Source organism: Salmo salar, chromosome ssa06 (genome assembly GCF_905237065.1).
Source record: "Salmo salar chromosome ssa06, Ssal_v3.1, whole genome shotgun sequence".
Taxonomy (NCBI): Eukaryota; Metazoa; Chordata; class Actinopteri; order Salmoniformes; family Salmonidae; genus Salmo; species Salmo salar.
In genome coordinates, this window is record NC_059447.1 from 65255207 (window position 1) to 65281862 (window position 26656).

General features: G+C 42.1%; 1 protein-coding gene and 1 long non-coding RNA gene across 9 annotated transcripts; one reads left to right on the top strand and one right to left on the bottom strand.

Annotated features, from left to right (window-relative positions):
- Positions 1-1548: 1548 nt before the first annotated feature.
- Positions 1549-13286, bottom strand: LOC106607840 (uncharacterized). 2 transcript variants are annotated; one of them, XM_045720873.1, is made up of 5 exons: positions 13013-13247; positions 12530-12549; positions 3001-3198; positions 2668-2870; positions 1549-1869 (listed from the first exon to the last, which is right to left on the bottom strand). In XM_045720873.1, the coding sequence occupies exons 2-5, from the start codon at positions 12540-12542 to the stop codon at positions 1822-1824; spliced, it is 462 nt and encodes a 153-aa protein (XP_045576829.1). In that variant the 5' UTR covers positions 12543-12549; positions 13013-13247; the 3' UTR covers positions 1549-1821. The 2 variants fall into 2 exon arrangements, with proteins under 2 accessions (XP_045576829.1, XP_014060732.2); XM_014205257.2 differs by lacking the exon at positions 12530-12549 and having other exon boundaries at positions 13013-13286.
- On the top strand, positions 13137-24767 carry LOC106607842 (uncharacterized). 7 transcript variants are annotated; one of them, XR_006770301.1, is made up of 10 exons: positions 13137-13422; positions 13945-14103; positions 14558-14649; positions 17625-17751; positions 20174-20582; positions 20970-21373; positions 22469-22609; positions 22905-22949; positions 23415-23519; positions 24708-24767. It is a non-coding gene; the product is annotated as an uncharacterized lncRNA (long non-coding RNA). The 7 variants fall into 7 exon arrangements; XR_006770297.1 differs by having other exon boundaries at positions 22905-23519; XR_006770302.1 differs by lacking the exon at positions 23415-23519 and having other exon boundaries at positions 24708-24744.
- Positions 24768-26656: the final 1889 nt, after the last annotated feature.

Consider the following 26656-nt stretch of genomic DNA (forward strand, 5'->3'; position numbering starts at 1 on the left):
TGGAACACTAGTCACTTAAATAATGTTTACATACTGCTTTACTCATCTCATGTATATACTGTATTCTATTCTACAGAATTTTAGTCAATGCCACTCCAACATTGCTCAATCTAATATTTATATATTTTTCTTTTACCACCACTGCCACTCTCAACTTAGTAGAGCAAATTAGCCTGGTTTCATAGACTAGACGTAAACATTGTTGAGGAAATCTCGTTTCAAGGAGCATGCAGAGCTCATTACCCAGTTAATAAGAGTTTATTCAAAAAATTGCAAGGGAGATCACACTCAGGATAAATCAGAGGAAACTCAAAGTTAGTTGCACACAGTCATTATATACTTCTTCTTACACAAAGAGCTGCTTGCTTCTCCTAAATGGGTGGCAAGCTTACATGAGAGATAATGGATAAATTTTTTTACATTTTAGTCATTTAGCAGACGCTCTTATCCAGAGCGACTTACAGTAGTGAGTGCATTCATTTCATGCATTTATTTATATATTTTTTTTTGGTACTGGTCCCCCGTGGGAATCGAACCCACAACCCTGGCGTTGCACACACCATGCTGGCGTTGCAAACACCATGCTCTACCAACTGAGCCACAGGGAAGATACTTGGCTCCACTTCCTTAAAGCATTGTACACAAGTTCTCACAGACTATATGTCTAAGAGAGTGGACTGATGAGTTCCTAAAAGCCTATTTAGCTGCAAGAAGATTTCAACCTTGAGCTAGGCCTCTGGTTCCCAAAGAGATAAGGAGCCAGCACCAAATAACTCCTTTGTGGGCCGTGAGAAGAGGAATACAAGACAGCCATGGAAAATTACCAGTTGAATGGCACTAGACAACTCAAGTGGCTATTTTAGCATGTAAATCTTGGTGGGGCAAACTCAAAAAAATGTTTCAGATGCATGCCAGCAAAGCCACTACACAACACAACACTAAACAATACATTCATTGGACTATAAAGGTAAAAAATGGTGCCCATAAACTGTTAGAGCCTACATAAAGCGGTCTCAACAACAGTCCCAACACCTTACCACAGTTACACCTGGTTGGTGGAGTGCTGCAAATATGGTTGTCCTTCTGGAAGTTTCTTCCATCTCCACAGAGGAACTTTAGAGCTCTGTCAGAGTGACCGTCAGGTTCTTGGTCACCTCCCTGACCAAGGCCCTTCTCCCCCGATTGCTCAGTTTGGCCGAGCAGCCAGCTCTAGGAAGAGCCTTGGTGGTTCCAAACTTCTTAATTTAAGAATTATGGAGGCCACTGTGTTCTTGGGGACCTTCAATGCTGCAGAAATTATTTGGTACCCTTCCCCAGATATGTTTTATCAATTCATGCACACATTTTAGTAATTCGTGAGCATGGTTTATAATTCATCAGCTCGTTTTATAAATCATGAGCACGTTTTATAATTTTTGAGCTTGTTTCAAAAAAACATCTCGGTAAATGTCACCTCCAGGGCGCAGTACATCTCTCATTTACTAAATTATGTGTCTAAGTGCTTCTTCGGTGAGTAAACTACTTGAAAGTAAACAACTTGGAAAAGGATCACTGTGGTAATTAATTCTATTTGAGATTAATATGTACATAGACAAAGTAATATGCATTCAAACAAGAAATTACTTGAATATGTACTTCCTACCATTGATTTCATTCATTCAGAATCCCTTCCAAAAAGCCAATGTGTGAATTATACAATGATTACAGTGGTGTGTTTTACTGCTGATCACACTGTCTCACACACTTCTAAAGACAGGTTGGTCTCGTCATCTTTTCATCTTCAGGTGTGAGTGTGCACTGCCTCGTTTCTTGGACCTTTCATCAGGAAATGCTGCAGCAACAGGCCTTCCCCTTGGTTTCTTTTCTCACCTTAGAAGAGAGTATATAGGTCAACCTTATTTGGAAAGCATTCATTGACCAACAGAAATCAACTTTGACAAACACTAATAGTACATGACTATTCTGTCATGTCACTCATATAACCCTTTCAGTCTCCTACCTAAAATTATATTTATATATATATATATATATATGATTACACAGTCTCTTTTTGCAAAGCCCATGAGATGTCAATTATTTATGTATCTTTAAAGTAAACCGTATAAAATGAGAATACACATACATGTAGGATCTTAATTGGATCACCATGTTCTAGGAGAACTTGTAGTGTATTTTAGGTTTAAAAAGGCTTTGACTTTCCCTTACAAAAAAACATATCAACCCCTACAAAAACGTCCATTAATTATAACCCAAATAATAATTCACATTTCCTGTTGCTGCAGGATTATTTTCCTGCTGGAGCAAACTGGCTCAAATTAAGGTCCTACATCTGTACCATCCCAAAGGTCCTTGGCTCAACCATTTCCATGGTATCATTTACCTTTGAAAGTGATTAAAAACCCTTAGGGCTGTTTTCCCACATCCAGATTAAGCAGACTTATGTGTCATTCAATGTGATTTCTAATGTCTATTAGTTATCAAACATCAACAGAATGCCTAGAAGAAAATGGTCATAGCTGTAGCCTTCATGCCAACCTGTTTAAATTATTTATATTATGAAAGACAATAGCACATTTAATAATAAAATGTTTTTGGTGTCAAATCTCTGCTTTTGAATGTGTATTGTATTTAATAATAAATTCTTTGCTGACAAGAATAAGAAACTACCTTTGGCTGTATTTCTGGCCTGTCCAGAATCTTTCTAATTGCTTCTTTATTGCGAGGACACTTCAGTAGTCCTTTGCTCTCATGGAAGAGACAGTCCACTGTGAGTATTACATCACCTCTGGTCATTAGTCTGCTACTGTCAGGTACAGTGTAGTCTGGATCGAAGGTGTGATGCAGCACTACCAGAATGACAGGTTTACCAGCTGTCAAGAGAGTGAGGGACAGATAAGAATAGGTAATTGTATTAAGTTATCTATTGTAAACAGTAAATAAAAGTAATGAAAGTGTCAATCATTAACAAACAAAAAATATCACTTCATGAATATTGATTACCTGGAATCTGCTGCATTGCTGCTTCAACATCAGTCCCAGCACGAGAGACGATGGGACAGAAAGCCAGGGTAACATCACTCTCCTCTAGTGACGTCACTTCAGTTAAGTGTCTTTTGGCAGCGAGACGATGAATTAATTCCTCATGAGACCCCAGGGTATTCCCAGTCAAAACAGAGAAGAATTTCTTCATCCTTGGTTCTACAGAAATTAAGGAAATGTTCATATTTTAGATCAAAGTGGCTAATATGAACATGGACTGGACATTTTTGGGCGGGGACCCTCGATAGCAACTTTATAGATCTGACACTCACACAAAGCCATGTATTGAATTGTCTAATTGTATTACTTTTTTCAACTTGGGTAACAAATGTATACATTTCAAAAGTATAATCACATAGCAAGTGAAAGTGAAATGAAAGACCTCAGTGGTATGTTGTTACATAACTAGTACTTCAGTAATTGCATTGTAATGTTCTTACACAAGTATTGTTCCTTACGCCACTTGTGTAATAACATAAACCACTCAACTCCATTACTATGCAATAAAAGTTGTTAAGAGAAACAATTATGTTTGAGTATGCAAGATTCATCGAGTCATTCAGACCAATAACGCAACTTTCATTCTTGTATATAAATGCAAAACGAATGCGTTTGTGTTGGAGCTGGTGGGCAGGCTTGTGAACCCTAGCCCCAGCCATATCTAAGTCTGTGTTGAACCATAATCCTGGTCCAAGCCTCATCTGATTTTGATTTAACATTTTATGAATGCTAACTGCATGTTTTGATAGAAAACATGTTTAACAACATTATAGCTAGCTTGCGGTAACTGTGGTTAGAGGTTAGATTTTGTCTTTTGAATTGGAAATAATTTCAGGTATATCCTACCAACGGGACATTAAAAACTGTAATATCTTATGTTTCACCGAGTCGTGACTGAACGACGACATGAATAACATACAGCTGGCGGGTTTTACGCTGCATCGGCAAGATAGAACAGCTGCCTCCGGTAAGACAAGGGGTGCGGTCTGTGTATATTTGTAAACAACAGCTGGTGCATGAAATCTAATAGTAAGGAAGTCTTGAGGTTTTGCTTACCTGAGGTAGAGTATCTCATGATGAGCTGTAAACCACTCTATTTACCAAGACTTTTTAGCTGTCTATTTACCACCACAATCCAATGCTGGCACTAAGACCGCACACAATGAGCTGTATATGGCCATAAGCAAACAGGAAAACGCTTATCCAGAGGTGGCGCTCCTAGAGGCCAGGGACTTTAATGAATGGAAACAAATCAGTTTTACCTCATTTCTACCAGCATGTTAAATGTGCAACAAGAGGGGAGAAAAACTCTAGACCACCATTACTCCACACACAGAGACGCGTACAAAACTCTCCCTCACCTTCCATCTGGCAAATCTGACCATAATTCTATCCTCCTGATTCTGGTTTACAAGCAAAAACTAAAGCAGGAAGCACCAGTGACTCTGTCAATAAAAAAAAGTGGTCAGATGACGCAGATGCTAAGCTACAGGACTGTTTTGCTAGCACAGACTGGAATATGTTCCGGGATTCTCCCGGTGGCATTGAGTACACCACATCAGTCACTGGCTTCATCAATAAGTGCATTGACGACGTCGTCCCCACAGTGACTGTACGTACATACCCCAACCAGAAGCCATGGATTACAGGAAACATCTGCATTGAACTAAAGGGTAGACCTGATGCTTTCAAGGAGAGGGACTCTAACCCGGAAGCTTATAAGAAATCCTGCTATGTCCTCCGACGAACCATCAAACGGACAAAGCGTCAATACAGGGCTAAGGTTTGAATCGTACTACACCCACTGTTCCAGACGACTGTGTGATCGCGCTCTCCGTAGCCGATGTGAGTAAGACCTTTAAACAGGTCAACATTCACAAGGCCGCAGCGCCATACAGGACGTGTAGTCCGAGCATGTGCTGATGTGACAGTGTAGGTTCCGTCCCTCTTTTCGCCCCAACCTGGGCTCGAACCAGGGACCCTTGCACACATCAACAACTGACACCCCACGAAGCATCGTTACCCATCGCGCCACAAAAGCCGCGGCCCTTGCAACGCAAGGGGAAACCCTACTTCAAGTCTCAGAGCGAGTGACGTCACTGATTGAAACGCTATTAGCGCGCACCACCGCTAACTAACTAGCCATTTCACATCGGTTACACTGACCAACTGGCAAGTGTCTTCACTGACATTTTCAACCTGTCCCTGACTGAGTTTGTAATACGAACTGTCACGCCTACTCCCGCTCTCCCTCTCTGGTGCCAGGCTGCCCTTCATTACGCACACCTGTCACCATCATTACGTGCAACAGCACTCAAGGGACTCACCTGGACTCCTTCCCTTTGTTGATTGCCCGATCTATTACTGTCTGCTCCCCCATTTGTTCCCTGTGTTATTTTTCCCCTGTCCAGATGCTGTTCCTGTCATGTTTCATTAAATGTTCACTCCCTGTACCCGTTTCTCGTCTCCAGCGTCGATCCTTACAGCAACATGTTTCAAGCAGACCACCCTGTGCCCAAGAACACTAAGGTAACCTGCTTAAATGACTACCGACCCATAGCACTCACGTCTGTAACCATGAAGTGCTTTGAAAGGCTGGTCAGGGCTCACATCAACACCATTCTCACAGAAACCCTAGACCCACTACAATTTGCATACCGCCCCAACAGAGCCACAGATGATGCAATCTCTACTGCACTCCACACTGACCTTTCCCACACCTATGTGAGAATGCTGTTAATTGACTACAGCTAGCGTTCAACACCATAGTGCCCTCAAAGCTCATCACTAAGCTAAGGACCCTGGGACTAAACAACTGGATCCTGGACTTCCTGATGGGCTGCCCCCAGGTGGTAAAGGTAAATGACAACACATCCGCCACGCTGATCCTCAACACGGGGCCCCCTCAGGGGTGCGTGCTCAGTCCCCTCCTGTACTCGCTGTTCACTCATGACTGCATGACCAGGCACGACTCCAACACCATTATTAAGTCTGCCGATGACACAAGTGGTAGCCATGATCACCGACAACGATGAGGGAGCATACAGGGAGGTCAAAGACCTGGCCGTGAGGTGCCAGGATAACAACCTCTCACTCAATGTGATCAAGACAAAGAAGATGATTGTGGACTACGGGGAAAGGAGGACCGAGCACGCCCCCATTCTCATCAACGGGGCCGTAGTGGAGCACGGGGCCGGTTGAGAGCTTCAAGTTCCTTGGTGTCCACATCACCAAAAAACTAACAAACCTCGTGAAGAGGGCACAACAAAGCCTATTCCCCCTCAGGAGACTGAAAATATTTGAAATGGGTCCTCAGATCCTCAAAGTTCTACAACTGCACCAATCGAGAGCATCCTGACTGGTTGCATCACTGCCTTGTGTGGCAACTGCTCGGCCTACGACTGCAAGGCACTACAGAGGGTAGTGTGTACGGACCAGTACATCCATGGGGCCAAGCTTCCTGCCATCCAGGACCTCTATACTAGGCATGTCAGAGGAAGGCCCTAAAAATTGTCAGACTACAGCCACCCTAGTCATTGACTGTTCTCTCTGCTACCGCATGGCAAGCGGCACCGGAGCACCAAGTCTAGAGGCAAATGGCTTCTTAACAGCTTCTACCCTCAAGCCACAAGACTCTTGAACAGCTAATCAAATGGCTACCTAGACTATTTGCATTGTCCAACCACCCCCCGTCTTTTACGCTGCTGCTACTCTATTTATTCTCTATGCATAATCAATCACTTTAACTCTACCTACATGTACAGTTGAAATCGGAAGTTTACATACACCTTAGCCAAATACATTTAAACTCAGTTTCACAATTCTTAACATTTAATCCTAGTAAAAATTCCCTGTCTTAGGTCAGTTAGGATCACCACTTTATTTTAAGAATGTGAAATGTCAGAATAATAGAGAATTATTTCAGCTTTTATTTCTTTCATCACATTCCCAGTGGGTCAGACGTTTACATACACTCAATTAGTATTTGGTAGCTTTGCCTTTAAATTGTTTAACTTGGGTCAAACGTTTCGGGTAGCCTTTCACAAGCTTCCCACAATAAGTTGGGTGAATTTTGGCCCATTCCTCCTGACAGAGCTGGTGTAACTGAGTCAGGTTTGTAGGCCTCCTTGCTCGCAAACGCTTTTTCAGTTCTGTCCACATATTTTCTATAGGATTGAGGTCAGGGCTTTGTGATGGCCACTCCAATACCTTGACTTTGTTGTCCTTAAGCCATTTTGCCACAACTTTGAAGGAAGTATGCTTGGGGTCGTTGTCCATTTGGAAGACCCATTTGCGACCAAGCTTTAACTTCCGGACTGATGTCTTGAGATGTTGCTTCAATGTATCCACATAATTTTCCTCATGATGCCATCTTTTTTGAAGTGCACCAGTCCCTCCTGCAGCAAAGCACCCCCACAACATGCTGCCACCCCGTGCTTCACGGTTGGGATGGTGTTCTTTGGCTTGCAAGCCTCCCCCTTTTTCCTCCAAACAACGATGGTCATTATGGCCAAACAGTTCTATTTTTGTTCATCAGACCAGAGGACATTTCTCCAAAAAGTACAATCTGTCCACATGTGCAGTTGCAAACCGTAGTCTGGCTTTTTTATGGCAGTTTTGGAGCAGTGGCTTCTTCCTTGCTGAGCGGCCTTTCGATATAGGACTCGTTTTACTGTGGATATAGATACTTTTGTACACGTTTCCTCCAGCATCTTCACAAGGTCCTTTGCTGTTCTGGGACTGATTTGCACTTTTCGCACCAAAGTACGTTCATCTCTAGGAGACAGAACGCGTCTCCTTTCTGAGCGGTATGACGGCTGCGTGGTCCCATGGTGTTTATACTTGCGTACTATTGTTTGTACAGATGAACGTGGTACCTTCAGGCATTTGGAAATTGCTCCCAAGGATGAACCACACTTGTGGAGGTCTTGGCTGATTTATTTTGATTTTCCCATGATGTCAAGCCAAGAGGCACCGAGTTTGAAGGTAGGCCTTGAAATACATCCACAGGTACACCTCTAATTGACTCAAATAGCCTATCAGAAGCTTCTAAAGCCATGACATCATTTTCTGGAATTTTCCACGCTGTTTGAAGGCACAGTCAACTTAGTGTATGTAAACTTCTGACCCACTGGAATTGTGATAGTGGATTATAAATGAAATAATGTCTGTAAACAATTGTTGGAAAAATGACGTGTCATGCACAAAGTAGATGTCCTAAGCAACTTGCCAAAACTATAATTTGTTAACAGGAAATTTGTGGAGTGGTTGAAAAATTAGTTTTAATGACTTTATGTAAACTTCCGACTTCAACTGTATCTATTTTTTTACTTTTTATGGTCTACACCTGTTGTATTTGGTACATGTGTAATAGTATAGCTTCCGTCCTTCTTCTCGCCCCAACCTGGGCTTGAACCAGGGACCCTCTGCACACAACAACTGACACCCACGAAGCATCGTTACCCACAAAAGCCGTGACCCTTGCAGACCACCGCTAACTAACTAGCCATTTCACATCGGTTACACGTGACAAATAACTATTTTATTTGATCAGTTGTGTCTGTGTTGGTGGGAAAGATGACGCAAAGCAATTCGCTGGTCCTCTATGTTCCTTTATTATTATTCAAGGATATCACATTGGAAAATTGATATCTGATGTGAAATACAACTGGCACTCCTCTTACAGCTGTGTAATTACCTTAGATTCCTGTATAAATTGGAACCATTTTATTGTGAAGCATATTTCTCTAATCCTCATTTTAGGAATCATGAACATACAGAACACATTTCTCAAAGATGGTTATATTAAAATAGGTCAATACAGTATAATATGTTATTTAGAAATGTGTAATTTACAAAGACTTGGCATACCAGTCTGGCCCACTGATCTTTGTTCTGTAAAAAACAAAGACAAAAAGGACATGTTTTCACATTATATCGTCAACTCCTATTTGTTTTCCTTCTTCATTTAGCTTGCTCTGCATAATGGAACCTATGGAAGTCCCGAAAGTCTGAACCCCACCCACACAGATTTTCCATCCTCATCAATGAAGGTATTGATTTTTACATTTATATTATTGAACAATTATTTTACAAGGTAAGTTGATACATTGATGCTTTACCTCAGGATCTATGTCAAGCCTCTTTAGAATCTTTTCAACTGCTTCTTCATTGCGAGGACACTTCAGTAGTCCTTTGCCCTCATGGAAGAGACAGTCCACTGTGAGTATTACATCACCTCTGGTCACTAGTCTGCTACTGTCAGGTACAGTGTCGTCTGAGTTGAAGGTGTGATGCAGCACTACCAGGATGACAGGTTTACCAGCTGTCAAAAAGGAAACACTTGTGTCAATAGCCGATGATAATTTCAATTATAATACAATAATAAATCACTCAAGGAATCTACTTTCGACATAGTTAAGTGCTGAACATATTCAGGTTTCTGTCCTGATGCCTAAATGAATTACCTGGAATCTGCTGCAGTGCAGCTTCAATATCAGTCCCAGTACGAGAGACGATGGGGTAGAAAGCCAGCATGACTTTTCTGAGGTGACATCCCTTTAGTTAAGCCTCTTTGGGTGAGACACCTTGTAAAATCGTCATGAAACGTCCCAGTATTCCCAACCACGAAAGTGATGAACTTCTTCTTTCCTGGCATTATAGACATACAGTGCAGTAAACTTAAGAGGGGATGGGTGACCCTGACATACTCTATGACATTGACATAGAGCAGTGTTTCTCAACCTCCGTGGAATGTTGCTGGCCGGTCTTTCAGATGGTTAGTTGACACCAATTTAGTCTGTTCAAGTGCTATTTTTTTATGTAAACAGTCCTCAATGGAGGTAGGACAGTAACTTGGCTGTCCCTGAAATAAGCCACACCATAGCTGATCCCTGGTGCAAAAAAGGTTGAGAAGCACCCATAGATAACCTTGCCAAGTGTCCAAGCCTTATCTTAGGCTATCACGATAAAGACTTTAGATGGTTTCTGTTTTCTTGATTGGTTTCCTGAACACCCCACTTGATAGTCGTTTTTAATTACATTAAAGTAGCCTATGTATTTCAGTGAGCAGGCCATTGAACAGGTATTATGCTGTTATTTCTTGTCCAGTACCACATGAGAAGGGATGTGCAGATTTTATAATAAACATCTTTAGATAACATTCCAGCCACCTGTTCCTAGTTAGACTACCTTGGCATTGCCCTCAAACATTAGGCAACGTACTACATATTTACATACTGTAGCGGGCCTGGTATTTAAGAGCGGAGGTGGAATCTGCCACTGGAGCATGCTTTGGTGGAACTGTTGATTTCCGCGGGGCCATGGGCCAGAAGGTTGAGGGTTCTCTACCTGTTTCATTACACAGGGTCGCTACAATACTATTACACATAACAGTTGAAGTCGGAAGTTTACATACACGTTGGAGTCATTAAAAATCTTTTTTCAACCACTCCACAAATTTCTTGTTATTAATAAACTATAGTTTTGGCAAGTCGGTTAGGACATCTACTTTGTGCATGACACAAGTAATTTTTCCAACAATTGTTTAGACAGATCATTTCACTCTATCATAATTCCAATGGGTCAGAAGTTTACATACACCAAGTTGACTGTGCCTTTAAACAGCTTGGAAATTTCCAGAAAATTATGTCATGGCTTTAGAAGCTTCTGATAGGCTAATTGACATTATTTGAGTGAATTGGAGGTGTACCTGTGGATGTATTTCAAGGCCTACCTTCAAACTCAGTGCCTCTTTGCTTGACATCATGGGAAAATCAAAAGAAATCAGCAAAGACCCCAGAAAAAAAATTGTAGACCTCCACAAGTATGGTTCATCCTTGGGAGCAATTTCCAAATGCCTGAAGGTACCATGTTCATCTGTACAAACAATAGTACGCAAGTATAAACACCATAGGACCACGCAGCTGTCATACCGCTCAGGAAGGAGACGCGTTCTGTCTCCTAGAGATGAACGTACTTTGGTGCGAAAAATGCAAATCATTCCCAAAACAACAGCAAAGGACCTTGTGAAGATGTTGGAGGTAACTGGTGCAAAAGTATCTATATCCACAGTAAAATGAGTCCTATATCCACATAACCTAAAAGGCCACTCTGCAAGGAAGAAGCCACTGCTCCAAAATCGTCATAAAAAAGCCAGACTACGGTTTGCAACTGCACATGGGGACAAAGATCATACTTTTTGGAGAAATGTCCTCTGGTCTGATGAAACAAAAATAACTGTTTGGCCATAATGACCATCGTTGTTTGGAGGAAAAAGGGGGAGGCTTGCAAGCCGAAGAACACCATCCCGACCGTGAAGCATGGGGTTGGCAGCATCATGTTGTGGGGGTGCTTTGCTGCAGGATGGCAACATGAGGGAGGAAAATTACGTAGATATATTGAAGCAACATCTCAAGACATCAGTCAGGAAGTTAAAGCTTGGTCGCAAATGGGTCTTCCAAATGGACAACGACCCCAAGCATACTTCCTTAAGTCGTGTCAAAATGGCTTAAGGACAACAAAGTCAAGGTATTGGAGTGGCCATCACAAAGCCCTGACCTCTATCCTATAGAAAATTTGTGGGCAGAACTGAAAAAGCGTTTGCGAGCAAGGAGGCCTACAAACCTGACTCAGTTACACCAGCTCTGTCAGGAGGAATGGGCCAAAATTTACCCAACTTATTGTGGGAAGCTTGTGGAAGGCTACCCAAAACGTTTGACCCAAGTTAAACAATTTAAAGGCAATGCTACCAAATACTAATTGAGTGTATGTTAACTTCTGACCCACTGGGAATGTGATGAAAGAAATAAAAGCTGAAATAAATCACTCTACTATTATTCTGACATGTCACATTCTTAAAATAAAGTGGTGATCCTAACTGACCTAAGACAGGGAATTTTTACTAGGATTAATTGTCAGGAATTGTGAAACTGAGTTTAAATGTATTTGGCTGGTCACGGTCGTCGTTGGTAATGGAGGACCAAAACGCAGCAGGTATGTGTACGCTCATCTTGACATTTATTAACTCAGAATGAACACACCAAAACGAAACTACGAACAACGAAAGTCTTGAAAGGCTCACTCGGCAAAACAAGAAACAATCTCCCACAAATACACAGACAAACACACCCAACTAATATAGGACTTCCAATCAAAGGCAACACCACACAGCTGCCTTCAATTGGAAGTCCACCCCAATTAACCAAACAGACATACAACCAACTAGATCAACATAGAAATACGTAGACAAGGAACAGTGCCCAAAAACCCCGGAATACTAAATCAAATGCCCTTTTTGAAAAAACACCACCCCGAGCCACATAAAACAAATACCCTCTGCCACGTCCTGACCAAACTACAATAACAATTAACCCTTATACTGGCCAGGACGTGACATGGCTAAGGTGTATGTAAACTTCTGACTTCACCAGTATAGGCTAGTAGTATAAATGACTGAATAATTACATTAAATGATGTACTGTTAAATTACCTCTGCGTTTCATTGTGGTTCTGTAGGAAAAATAAACAAATAGAAATAAAGTATTCATTTTTGCATAACAACCAGTGATTGTTTCTGTGTGACTGTTTCCAACTAGAATCTTCCACTTTCACTTTTAGGACTAATCATAAAAGCAATATCAGTTTAGATCCAATTTAGCCTCTTATCAAGGAATCAATGTATTTATATTTCAACGCAAAAGTGCCACATTACTCCTTTACAAATGTTTAATGTATGGAACAGTTCCACGAAGAAAAAAAAAGAATTTTGGATGTTTGAAGGATGTCCACCCGCAAATTTTTTTTTATAAACGTTGAACCAGTCTAATTGAATCGACTTGACATTTCCCAGGCCAGGAAATACCGCCAACAACCATAGACACTGCCTAATGTTTAATAATTGCAGTAACTTTTATATTAAGCACTTAGCTAAATATAAATTGGCGGGGTGTTTGAGCAAATAAACATGACTTACCTTGTAGCTGTTCTTGCCAGTTGATCTGTTTGATAATAAGCGAAACTAACAGCAAGTGAGGGAGGGAGGAGCTGGGTAGCGGGAGCGACGTTGATTTCATTGCAGTCCGAGTCGGAATAATCTCAAACACCCGAATAGACTACAATCAACCCATTAAAAGGTGGAAATAATTTTACCAATCAAACCATTCATGTGCGGTCTTCCTCTCGCCGCATATGTGGTACGTCATCCTTTGAATGGCGATTCTGAACCACACGTCATACTGTGATTTTGGTCGATTTTTTTTTAATGATTGCGCATGTTCACCATAGAAGCCAAAACCAACAAATTTCGCATGAGTTTTTAGTTCAAATCCTGTGTTTCGCAGAAAATAGATTTTTGATCGGCAGTGTACCGTGTTCTATTTACAGGTAAGGAAAGTTCTTCTAAGAACTTAAATATGGCATTGGCAACTCTAGTCTATTTTAGTAGTATTACGTCTTAGCATGATTCTAACACCGAGGTAAAGACAGTTCAAGTTGGATATTCGACGTAGTTTAAGTTGGATATTCGACGTATTTTCGCGCTTTCAAGCCTCAATAGCTTTCATACCACTTGAGCCACAGACTCCAAATAAGTCTCATGATGTTGGAAAAATTGCGCACAACATTGCACAGGTCTTATTTTCACGATTTGGACATTAATTCGCTTTCCAAAGCTAATAAACATGTGGAAATGTGAGCAGCATTTTGTATTCCAAGTTGAATTAGTTAGGGAACGTAAACAAAGTACAAACTTTTTTTTACATTCAAATTTCAATAGCTCCTTGGTCATGTGACCTACTGACTTCAAACAAGGTTCAGAATGTCCACTGACTACACTTCTATGTTGCACACCCTTTAGTTTGTCCATTTTCATCTCACAAGATTTTACATACATTTTTCAAAATGTAGAATTTCAATAGCTCCTTGGTCATGTGACCTGGTGTGACCTGGACCTCGCAATAACCATCTTTCACATGGACACTGAAAAGATGTGCAAATGGCTGTATGTGGTATGGATCAAGGACAGGAGAGGTGTTCAAACAGAGGTGCTTAAAGGAAGGCGCACAGGTAGGCCTCATGAAAAACAATGTTTCATATGCTCTTTTTAATCCCAGTAATAGGCAGTGATTTGTCAGTCACAGTGAGCTTGATAAGGTGAAAGATTCCTTTTCATAGCATCACTTTCATATACTGTACATTAAGACAAATCCTTCTACACTGAGTATTAGAACGCAGTTTACATAACTTGATATTTGAGTGCATTCACAACAAGTACCTGCAGACAACTTACAAAATGCAATATTGCATTTGAGGGTTTGTTTTTCTGATGAAAATATTTATTTGATGCATGGCTTACTATTTCTAACTGGGAAAATAAATTCCTATGTCTTTTGTGAGTAAAATCCTTTTTCCAAATTTGATTTAGGTACATTTTTGTGAAGAGCTATGAGGGTTGTGATATGGGTCATTTTAATAGTAAAATCATTTAAGGGATCAATACATTTCTATATTGCTTCCCCAGTATCTGCATGAACCATCAGGCCAAGTGTTTTTGATTGACCCTGCTGGACAGAAAGAGAAGGAGGAATCGGAACACGCTGCATTCAAATTCAGGTCTTAGTTATTCTATTGTACTGGATCAAATACATAATGACATACTATGAAAAACTCTTGGCTGCTGTCACTTTCAGACATACGCAGAGCAGACTTGAACCACAGGGGTTCTCTGTAAAAAGAGAGTAATCCAAAAGGCACAGACACACCCCATGACTTACAATTGGCACCATTGACCTGTATGTATTCTCTCCTGATTGGCTCTGTTGTGCACAGTCTGGCAGTCTGACTAAAGTGCCAGAGGTATGAGGAGAGACATCCTCCTTTGTATTTATGGGAACAAATGTTTCCTAACGCTTTGGATCCTATTCTTGAACAGTTAGAAGTCACAATGCATTAATGCAACAACAAAAATATATATTACTAATTACTGTCCATGAGTAACGTCACTCAGCCCCCAGCTGCGGCCTGGATACCATATGTGAATTAATTGCCCCCCATTTATCTTCAGAGTTTGTACTGTTAGGTGACCTAAACTGGGATATGCTTAACACCCCGGCCGTCCTACAATCTAAGCTAGATGCCCTCAATCTCAACCAAATCATCATGGAACCTACCAGGTACAACCCCAAATCCGTAAACTTGGGCACCCTCATAGATATCATCCTGACCGACCTGTCCTCTAAATACACCTCTGCTGTCTTCAACCAGGATCTCAGCGATCACTGCCTCATTGCCTGCATCTGTAATGGGTCCACGGTCAAATGACCACCCCTCATCACAGTCAAACGCTCCCTAAAACACTTCAGTGAGCAGGCCTTTCTAATTGACCTGGCCCAGGTATCCTGGAAAGATATTGACCTCATTCCGTCAGTAGAGGATGCCTGGTTATTCTTTAAAAGTGCTTTCCTCACCATCTTAAACAAGCATGCCCCATTCAAAAAATGTAGAACCAGGAACAGATATAGCCCTGGGCTCACTCCAGACCTGACTGCCCTTGACCAGCACAAAAACATCCTGTGGTGTACTGCATTAGCATCGAATAGCCCCCGCGATATGTAACTTTTCAAGGACGTTAGGAACCAATATACACAGGCAGTTAGGAAAGCAAAGGCTAGCTTTTTCAAACAGAAATTTGCATCCTGTAGCACAAACTCCAAAAAGTTCTGGGACACTGTGTAAAGTCCATGGAGAATAAGAGCACCTCCTCTCAGTTGCCCACTGCACTGAGGCTAGGAAACACTGTCACCACCGATAAATCCACGATTATCGAGAATTTCAAGAAGCATTTTTCTACGGCTGGCCTTTATTTCCACCTGGCTACCCCTACCCCGGTCAACAGCTCTGCACTCCCCACAGCAACTTGCCCAAGCCTCCCCCATTTCTCCTTCATCCAAATCCAGATAGCTGATGTTCTGAAAGAGCTGCAAAATCTGGACCCCTACAAATCAACTGGGCTAGACAATCTGGACCCTCTCTTTCTAAACTTATCCGCCGCAATTGTTGCAACCCCTATTACGAGCCTGTTCAACCTCTCTTTCGGATCGTCTGAGATCCCCAAAGATTGGAAAGCTGCCACGGTCATCCCCCTCTTCAAAGAGGGAGACACTCTAGACCCAAACTGCTACAGACCTATATCTATCCTACCCTGCCTTTCTAAGGTCTTCGAAAGCCAGGTTAACAAACCAGATCACCGACTATTTCGAATCCCACCGTACCGTCTCTGCTATGCAATCTGGTTTCCGAGCTGGTCATGGGTGCACCTCAGCCACGCTCAAGGTCTTAAACGATATCATAATTGACAAAAGACTACTGTGCAGCCGTATCCATCGACCTGGCCAAGGCTTTCGACTGTCAATCACCGCATTCTTATCGGCAGACTCAACAGCCTTGGTTTCTCAAATGACTGCCTCGCCTGGTTCACCAACTACTTCTCTGATAGAGTTCAGTGTGTCAAATCGGAGGGCCTGTTGTCCGGACCTCTGCCAGTCTCTATGGGGGTGCCACAGGGTTCAATTCTCGGGCCGACTCTTTTCTCTGTATACATCAATGATGTCGCTCTTGCAGCTGGTGATTCTCTGATCCACCTCTACACAAACGACACCATTCTGTATACTTCTGGCCCTTCTTTGGACACTGTGTTCACTAACCTCCAGACGAGCTTCAATGCCTACAACTCTTCTTCCGTGGCCTCCAACTGCTCTTAAATGCAAGTAAAACTAAATGCATGCTCTTCAACCGATCGCTGCCCGCATCTGCCCATCCGCCTAGCATCACTACTCTGGACGGTTCTGACTTAGAATATGTGGACAATTACAAATACCTAGGTGTTTGGCTAGACTGTGAACTCTCCTTCCAGGCTCATATTAAGCATCTCCAATCCAAAATTAAATCTAGAATCGGATTCCTATTTCGCAACAAAGCATCCTTCATTCATGCTGCCAAACATACTCTCGTAAAACTGACTTTCCTACCTATCCTTGACTTCGGCGATGTCATTTACAAAATAGCCTCCAACACTCTACTCAGCAAATTGGATGCAGTCTATCACAGTGCCATCCGTTTTGTCACCAAAGCCCCATATACTACCCACCACTGCGACCTGTATGCTCTCGTTGGCTGGCCCTCGATTCATATTCGTCGCCAAACCCACTGGCTCTAGATCATCTATAAGTCCATTTTTGGACATATAAATAAATATAACATAAACAAATGCTTCATGTGCTCAGTTCAACAGTCGTAATGCATCAGAAACAAAAATATAAGCTTATTTTACTCCAATGTTTGTAAACGACCACAGGCCATGTGTTTGCCTTCCTAACCCGCTGTATTATTAGAATATTGTGAGAGGGAAAAAAATCAACAATTCACCACCTAAACACTGCAGATGAGGCTGAATCTGGCAACTGTGTAAAATCATGTTTAGTTAGAGTACTGTTAACGGCATTTAATCAACACAGAAGTTATACAGTGTGATGTTTGAATGTTGTTAGTTGAGTTACTTCTAATGACAATGCTTTCCTTTCAAATTACAGAACTGGATTGGTTACTATGGGTGTTCACTTAACACCTTCTGTAACACCCGGCGCAGCAAAGCTGCTGGTTATAAGCGCAGTGTGTCTGCCTACAATTTATTTTCCGCAGAGGTGCTGAAGGGGAAAGGTACTGTATGTATTGTCAGATTAATGGGTATTCCAACAACAGAAAATGTAATCCTACACTCTGATGTGAAATGTTGAGAATTGCTCTCACTTTCGTCTCTCCATTCCATAATGACATGCGTCTTTCCGCAGTAATACTTTTTTTGGGAAAAATGTTTTCCTTTCCTCATTTCAAATAAGACTGTTTCCTGCTGAATTATTTTTTTAAAAGGGGTTTTAAAGTAAGAGTATTATTGCAAAAATTATATTAACTAGCTAACGACATCCTTTTGTTTTTGGAGTTTTTATTTTTTCAAAACAGTAATAATAATAAACATTTTTGACTGACACTTTTCAGGACACTGAATGACATCTTACATTAAAAGTAGGCCTACATAAAATCAAGTGCATTAATCAACAGTGCAAAAATCGAAAACAATCACAAATCAAAGGACCCGACAAAACAGGACAGATAAAAAGAGGAAGAGGATACAAACCTGGTTTGGGGTAAGCGTTTTGTTTAGGGGGGTAGGTTTTGGGAATAGGATACGGACCTGGGTTTGGGTTCGGGGGGGGGGGGGGACACATAGGATAGGTACATAGGCATACTGGGAACACACAGAATGGGGGGGTAGGACCACCAAACTGATAGGCTTCCTGGAAGAGGTGTGTTTTCAGGTTTTTGAATGAGCTGACTGTCTGCATGTCGTATGTATGGGGGGAGTGCATTCCAGAGCCTGTGTGCCAAGCAGCTAAAAGCCCGGGCACCCATGGTGAAGAGGTGGAATGGGGGGTGATAAGGAGACCAGCAGAGGAGGAGCGTAGGGAGTGTGAGGGGGCATAGGCTGAGAGAAAGTCAGAGAGGTAGGTGGGGGCCAAGTTGTGGAGTGCTTTCTAGGTGAGGAGCAGTGTCTTAAAGTTAAATAGGGGATTGCACAGGGAGCCAGTGTAGATTGAGGAGGATTGGTGTGATGTGTTCAGTTGATCTGGTGCCGGGGAGGATTCTGGCAGCACAGTTCTGGATCAGTTGGAGTCTATTGATGAGTTGTGGGGATCTGGTGAGGAGAGTCTTACAGTAGTCAAGTCTGGAAGTGACAAAGGCATGGATGAGGGTTTCGGTGCTGGAGTGTGACAGTAAGGGGCGGAGTCTGGAGATATTCCGTAGGTAGAAGAATGCTGTCCGGCTGATGGTTTTTATGTGGGATTCGAATGGGAGGGAACTGTCCAGGTTGACACCGAGACTTTTGACTTGACAGAGGTACTGGGAAGCCAAGACATCTATGATAATGCTGAGGGAGTGCATTTGGAGCCAATGAGCATGACCTCTGTCTTGTTGAGTTTGAGGAGATTCATGCTCATTCAGCTCTGGATGTCATAAAGGCAGCTGATGAGGGAGTGGAGTGGTGGGTTTGGTGGAGAGGTAGAGCTGTGTTCATCAGCATAGCAGTGGAAGTGAACTTTGTTGCATGATCTTGCCCAGGGGTAGGAGGTATATGAACTCTTCTGACAAGAACATTCAGGGTTGAGGAAGGTTTTTGCACATGAATCTGTGATTTACAGGAATGAGGTCCATGGTTTGAATCATAAGTGAAATGTATTCAGAAATCTATTACTTAAAACTATGCGGTTCACTACGAATCACTTATCAATCCATAATCATTCAGCAGCTGTGAGATGGATGCCTATGTCAGTAGAAATGACAGTATATCTAGTCACTGTAAATTAAGCTGCCCTCAAACCTATATAACTAGTACACAGTAATAAATAGAGTATCAACATTGGTCTGAAACATGTTGGCTGGAGTTGTGCTGTTATCAATCAACCAATGCCACTACACTGTAATTACATAGCAGTTACATAGCAGATATTATGCCAGTACAAAGTGATACCATGTTTCCTAATTAGTTTCCCAGAAAATGGTATGATTTGCCAGTTGACTGGCAGACAAATCACAAAGTTGTGCCTAGATTGCAAATAAGACAGCTGATTTATTTTCTGAAGCACCAATATTTTTCAGCGTCACTATTTGATTCACAAATCAATAATCACCATTGGAGCACTTAGCAATAATATCACACTATCTTCAGCGCTCATACAATGATCCTATTACCACAATATAGTTATTACCTTTCGGTCTTAAATAGAAACAGCAATACATACAAAGTGCATAGGTTTAGGAAGACAAGCCCAGGAAGAACGAGAGCTTTTCCTGGCTGGACATCATACTTTTGCCATACTTATGATTCCACTTCCAGGCTTCCATTACTGGAAATTTGGTCTAAGGAACATTCACTGCTCTTGTCCTCTTGAGCCATACCAACCTTTGCAAATAATGGGAATCTTCTGGGCATCTTCTAAGTCGCTTAAACGTGTCTGCCAGTTTATATTAATTGTTGTGTGCTATTTTGGGGGGCTTGCACGGCTAAAAGCACGGTCTCCCATAGAGTGGAGCCTGGTGAAATGGATGCTGAGGAGGCCAGTGTCAGAGGAGTACAGTGAGCAGGTCGATATGTAGGGGTGCAGGAGGTCCGTAAGGTATTTGGGCGCCAGTCCATTGAGTGCTTTGCAGGTGAGCATGAGCAGTTTGAATGTGATCCTGTATTGATCAAGTAAGCCTAAATAGCTCACTATTGAGCTATTATCACCACGACAATAGACACTTATCACCACGACAATATCCTCTTTTATGGTTGACATCAGTATACAATATTGTCATCTCCGGTGACCTGACAAACCTCAGTGGCAGTTGGAGGAGATTCCAGAAGATGGCTGAGGAGTTCAGAGAGTCAAGAGATAAAGGACAGATGACTGAAGGCGTTAGGGCAAGAAGAGTTGATGACTACGTAAGCCCAGGTCAGAGTAACGGATGCTAGGATGGCAGACTAACACTATATTTCAGGCCACACTTTTTTAGGCACTAATTTGGAGTTTATAAGTGTTTCATAGGTAGTTTATTGGACCCTTGTTATGTATTCAGCAACCCTCCTGTCATTGCCTGGCAGCCAGGGATTGAACCAGCGACCTTGTTCTTACAGCTACAGATTAGTGCCTGATAAGTGTGGGCTTAAATAAAGTGTTAGTTGTAGAACCTCCCATAGGGTAAGGTAGGAAGTATGAAAGAAGAGAAAGACAGAATTATTATGTGTTACAGAAATGAGTCGTTTGTTTTCAGTATAAAAAAAGTGTACAATTTACTATTTCTTATAAAATAAATGTAATGTTTGGTTCCTCCTTATGTAGGTTAATACATTTCCTATTAAGTTGTCCGATTTGAGGATCTGGGGTTGGAGGCTGTTGTCCTCATCTTGAAGAAACATGGAGAAGACAAGGAGGTGCAGTATCTGGCCACTAGTGGAGCGCAACAGTTTGTCATGAGAACAGGTAAAGTATTATTGTAAAGCATACTAAAAGCCAGTCATTGTAATGCATGTTTCACAAGATGTTGGCAAGACCTATGTGGTTGCTGTGTTGCGTGTTTTCCTACGCATATTTGCCATACATACCAATAATAATGTGGGTGCTTATACTGGTCCTAATGTATGTTATGTTACATGTCATTCTGCACCATGTTCTTTTAAATGTTCATGGGTGTGAACACAACTGGACCACTGGAGGGACGGAGGAGCCGAGCAGATCGAATTCAGGTGGTTAGATGTCTTCAATTCTCAATTTGATATGTTTAAAGTTTTCTCCTTTCTCACAATAGCAAACAGCAGAGAAATGTATTCACAATCAATAGATTACAGACTAAATGTACATTTGTTGTTTAGTGTTACCTGTAATGTAGTATGTAATGTTTGATTTATACAATATGTATGTATGGCGATAGGTAGACTAGCGGGTAAGAGTGTTGGGCCAGTAGCCGAAAGGTCACCGGTTCGAATCCTGAAGCCAGCAAGGTAGAAAAATCTGCTGTTCTGCCCTTGAGCAAGGCAGTTAACCCCCAATAACTGCACCCCGGGTGCTGATGACATGGACGTCGATTACGGCAGCCTCCCGCACCTCTCTGATTCAGAGGGGTTGGGTTAAATGCGGAAGACACATTTCAGTTGAATGCGCAACTGACTAGGTGTCCCATGCCAAGATCTCTATCTCTTCCCTGTTAGATGAATCTGGTGACAAGGGTTGGTTCCCCTGCTGTGCTTTTGAGGAGGGGACCATCATTAGATGTCTGGGGCATGAGTTAACCATCAAGATACCTAGAGGCGAAAGAAACGCACACCTATTTAGGCGAGGTGCTGGCTAACGGAGTGGAACACTTAAAAAAATAAAGGAGAGCCGCACACTCTAGGAGCTCAGATGCAAAAATGTTTATGTCCAACATTTCAACAGACAAGCTGTCTTCATCAGTGTAACCATCAACATACCGTCATCTTTTGGAAACAAACAGCTGGAAGACTTACTGGCCAAGGCAGTGGACTTCAAATTTGAAATTAGTAGTTGTAAATTAATTATTTTTGTCTCATTCTATCTTGTTATTGATACATTTTCCAATATCCAATTAAATTATTACTTGAGATGACTGAATAGAGATTGTAAGCCGGCCCAGCCCCCGAAAGAAGGAAGGGAAGTGCTGCACAATAATAGATCTTTGTAGATAGAAGGTGCTCTTTGGTAAAGGGGTTAATGTCACTCCCTCTTTGATCATGCCTAGAATATTAATATCAATGGCAGTAAAGTCCTGTAACTTGTGGTTTTGCCTTGATACTCAATGTTCACCTTTGATATTCATCTTTCAGACCTTTCTTGATAGTTGTAACTCAACAATAGTCCTCTTGCCGATTGCTCCAGTCCCCCCCAGAAGTGGCGAGGGCCAGCTGGGCCTCAGAGGACATCCGGGGCCCCCCAGACCCCTAGTTCAATCTACAGCTGATCGGCCGGTGGGTTTACATTCTCCCCAATCATTTGATGGCCATTTTCAAAAGTCTGTCCAAAATATGCTTCTGCAACCACATTGCAACTAGCGAAGACCCTGAAGCAACAACAAAAACTGGGTTGTTGACACAAATGTTCAGTTGAGACAAACCATATTTCGGTTACATTACTGAAGGGGAGGGGTTGAGGGGGCTGAGCTACAATGTCGTAGTGCCTACCTGCCTGTGAATGCATGGGAAACGCTATGGGCCATATAACTGCTATGATGTATAATTAGCAATTTCACGTTCTTTGTTTCAGACCTTTGTGGTTTCTTCTGGGTATCCTGCCTTGGAGACTTTTCTGGTGGGTCCACTTCTCTTCACTCCACTGATAAACAAAAAGGCCATATATTTCCTCATCATACTTGCTGCTTCAGCTAGTAGTCCACTACACCTGTCACTCATATAAACAACCCTGAACCCATTACAGCTCTTTGTATTCCTCTGACCAAACATTTACTGAAGTAGCACTTGAAGTCCATTTGCGTGTAAAGAATTTGCTGATGTCGAGCTGTAACCTTTTTTTGCTGTATTTTGTCTAACCTAGGAATTAATATGTTCCTTTTTATCTGTTGTCCTTTACGACATCTTTCAGCAGTTTAGTCAGACAAATGTTTATTTATTAACCATTATTTTACAAGGTAAGTTGACTGAACACAAACTGTATTACAACAACAAACTGGGGACCATTTGCATGCATGGGAAAGTTAGGGGTAGAATGGGCCAAAATGAAGTGTACAATAATCAAGATGTTTTTTTTGTGGGGTAGGGGCTGCCTGCCTTGAGTGGACACCCCGGGGCCCCAGGCCCTGCAGTTTCTGGGTCAGCGGGACCCATAACTGACACTCTTGCCCAGGTCATGCTGGTGTCAGATGTGAGTCCTAAAAATGTGGTTGTTTGCTTTTTGTTTTTAATGTTGGGAATTTAGTCACAAAAAAATATGTTCAGTGTCCAGTATCTTGAAATGAAATGCAATGCTTCTATCTCATGAGAAGAACTGATCTACCTGCTGTTTATGTGAGACAAAGATTCATGAAAGTAAAATTAATTGCTTTGTGTAGTTCTGCATGTGATAGTATTTAACTGCATGGCAGTACACGTTAGTATTTTAGTACATTTCATAACTATACATTAGATATGCAGTTCAAAATACTGATAATAAAGATGATTAAAATGTTTAAACATAATCTGCCCATTTCTTTGTTTTTGGTGTTATATCAGTCTTTGTATTGCTCATACCAACTGAGCCATATGTTTAAAACTGTCAGTCCTTGCATACTGGTCCAGATGGAATAAAATGTACTGTACATGTTGGTATAATACTCTGGCAGAATATATTCTGGAAGGAGTAGGCATAGTAGCACACTAACTTTACTCTGGTCACTGTCCTTATTGACATTTACTTAAAGGGCTGTGAAAACAATGAAAATGCCACAATATATTTAGGGATGCAAAAAACAGATAGGAATCATGTGTTCATCTATAGAGATGGATGTAGCATCTTCCTTTCCCAATCTGTTGGCAAATGACTTTAAACTGCATGTGTCTTACATGGTGATTTAGGAGGTTAGCTGTGGACTGAACCCTTTTACAGGGGCTGAGTCACTGGCCTACTGGTGTTCTTCCATGCCGTCCATGGGAGGGGTGCGTCACTTGAGTGGGTTGAGTCACTGACGTGGTCTTCCTGTCTGGGTTGGCGCCCCCCCTTGGGTTGTGCCATGGCGGAGATCGTTGTGGGCTATACTCGGCCTTGTCTTAGGACGGTAAGTTGGTGGTTGGAGACATCCCTCTAGTGGTGTGGGGGCTGTGCTTTGGCAAAGTGGGTGGGGTTATATCCTGCCTGTTTGGCCCTGTCCGGGGGTATCATCGGATGGGGCCACAGTGTCTTCTGATCCCTCCTGTCTCAGCCTCCAGTATTTATGCTGCAGTAGTTTATGTGTCGGGGGGCTAGGGTCAGTCTGTTACATCTGGAGTATTTCTCTTGTCTTATCCGGTGTCCTGTGTGTATTTAAATATGCTCTCTCTAATTCTCTCTTTCTCTCTTTCTGTCTTTCTCTCGGAGGACCTGAGCCCTAGGACCATGCCTCAGGACTACCTGGTATGATGACTCCTTGCTGTCCCCAGTCCACCTGGCCGTGCTGCTGCTCCAGTTAACTGTTCTGCCTGCGGCTATGGAACCCTGACCTGTTCACCGGACGTGCTTGTTGCACCCTCGACAACTACTATGATTATTATTATTTGACCATGCTGGTCATTTATGAACATTTTAACATTTTAACATTTTGACCATGTTCTGTTATAATATCCACCCTGCACAGCCAGAAGAGGACTGGCCACCCCTCATAGCCTGGTTCCTCTCTAGGTTTCTTCCTAGGTTTTTGGCCTTTCTAGGGAGTTTTTCCTAGGGAGTTTTTCCTAGCCACCGTGCTTCTTTCACATGCTTTGCTTGCTGTTTGGGGTTTTAGGCTGGGTTTCTGTACAGCACTTTGAGAATATCAGCTGATGTACGAAGGGCTATATAAAAATAAATTTGATTTGATTTGACTGTAGATGATCATCTACAATATCTCACCAAATAAGGCAAAGGGTGTGATGGAGTGTTCTTCATTGAGGTGGCTTCAGGGTTGAAATGCCTCTATGTAGGTATGTAAGCAGCCTTGCGTGAGCCTTGGCTTGTGCGATCCGGAACAGCTCATTTCAGCAGGAAAAATTGGCTTCTTATAGGTCACCTAATAGTAGAAGCAGATCATTCAGTCGACTTTCCTTCCGTTCCTAGACTATGGCGACATCTACATGAGCAAGAGTGTGTGAATTATTTTGCTGCAATGAAAAGAGTTGGTGCAGCATGTTGTATGTATGTATTAGCCATTTCTGCCCATTGCAACATTGTACAATAAGACCTTTAAAAAATGTGACTTGCAAAATCCAACAGTAGCACTCGTATTGAGTGGAATGTTGCCCAACGTATACGGAACAAAAATATAAGGTACAAATCTGTCATTCTGCCCCTGAACAAGGCAGGTAACCCACTGTTCCAAGGCCGTCATTGACAATAAGTATTTGTTCTTAACTGACTTGCCTAGTTAAATAAAGGTAAAAAAAAAAAAAAAGTTAAGTGTTGATCCCATGTTTCATGAGCTGAAATAAAAGATCCCTGACATTTTCAAAAAGCTTATTTCTCTCAAATTTTGTGCACACTTTTTTTTTCATCCCTGTTAGTGAGCGTTTCACTTTCGCCAAGATAATCCATCCACTTGACAGATGTGGCATATCAAGAAGCTGATTAAACGGCATGATCATTACACAGGGGCACTTTGTGCTGGGGGCAATAAAAGGCCACTCTAAAATGTGCAGTTTTGTTACACAACACAATGCCACAGATGTCTCAAGTTTTGAGGAAGCGTGCAATTGGCATGCTGACTGCAGGAATGTCCACCAGAGCTGTTTCCAGAGAATTTAATGTTAATTTCTCTACCAACATCGTTTTAGAGAATTTGTCAGTACTTCCAACCGGCCTCAAAACCGCAGACCTCCACATCTGGCTTCTTCACCTACGGGATCGTCTGGACAGCTGATGAAACTATGGGTTTCCACAACCAAAGAATTTCTGCACAAACTGTCAGAAACCGTCTCAGGAAAGCTCATCTGCGTGCTCGTCGTCCTCACCAGGATCTTGACCTGACTGCAGCTCGGCATTGTAACTGACTTCAGTGGGCAAATGCTCATCTTCGATGACCACTGGCACGCTAGAGAAGTGTGCTTTGTACGAATGAAACCCGGTTTCAACTGTACCGGGCAAATGACAAACGGCATGTATGACGTCTTGTGGGCAAGCGGTTTGCTGATGTCAACATTGTGAACCCCATGGTGGCGGTGGGGTTATGGTATGGGCAGACATAAGCTACGGACAACGAACACAATTGCATTTTATCATTGGCAATTTGAATGCACAGCGATACCATGACGAGATCCTGAGGCCCATTGTCGTGCCATTCATCCACCACCATCACC

What these genes read in the sequence shown, in the direction of transcription:
- LOC106607840 (XM_014205257.2), bottom strand. Translation starts at nt 13,112, where the DNA reads ATGAAATCAACGTCGCTCCCGCTACCCAGCTCCTCCCTCCCTCACTTG. An exon ending in AGCAATGCAGCAGATTCCAG is followed by an intron (nt 2,871 to 3,000) that starts GTAATCAATATT and finishes CTCTCTTGACAG; the next exon opens with CTGGTAAACCTGTCATTCTG. An exon ending in GGCCAGAAATACAGCCAAAG is followed by an intron (nt 1,870 to 2,667) that starts GTAGTTTCTTAT and finishes CTCTCTTCTAAG; the next exon opens with GTGAGAAAAGAAACCAAGGG.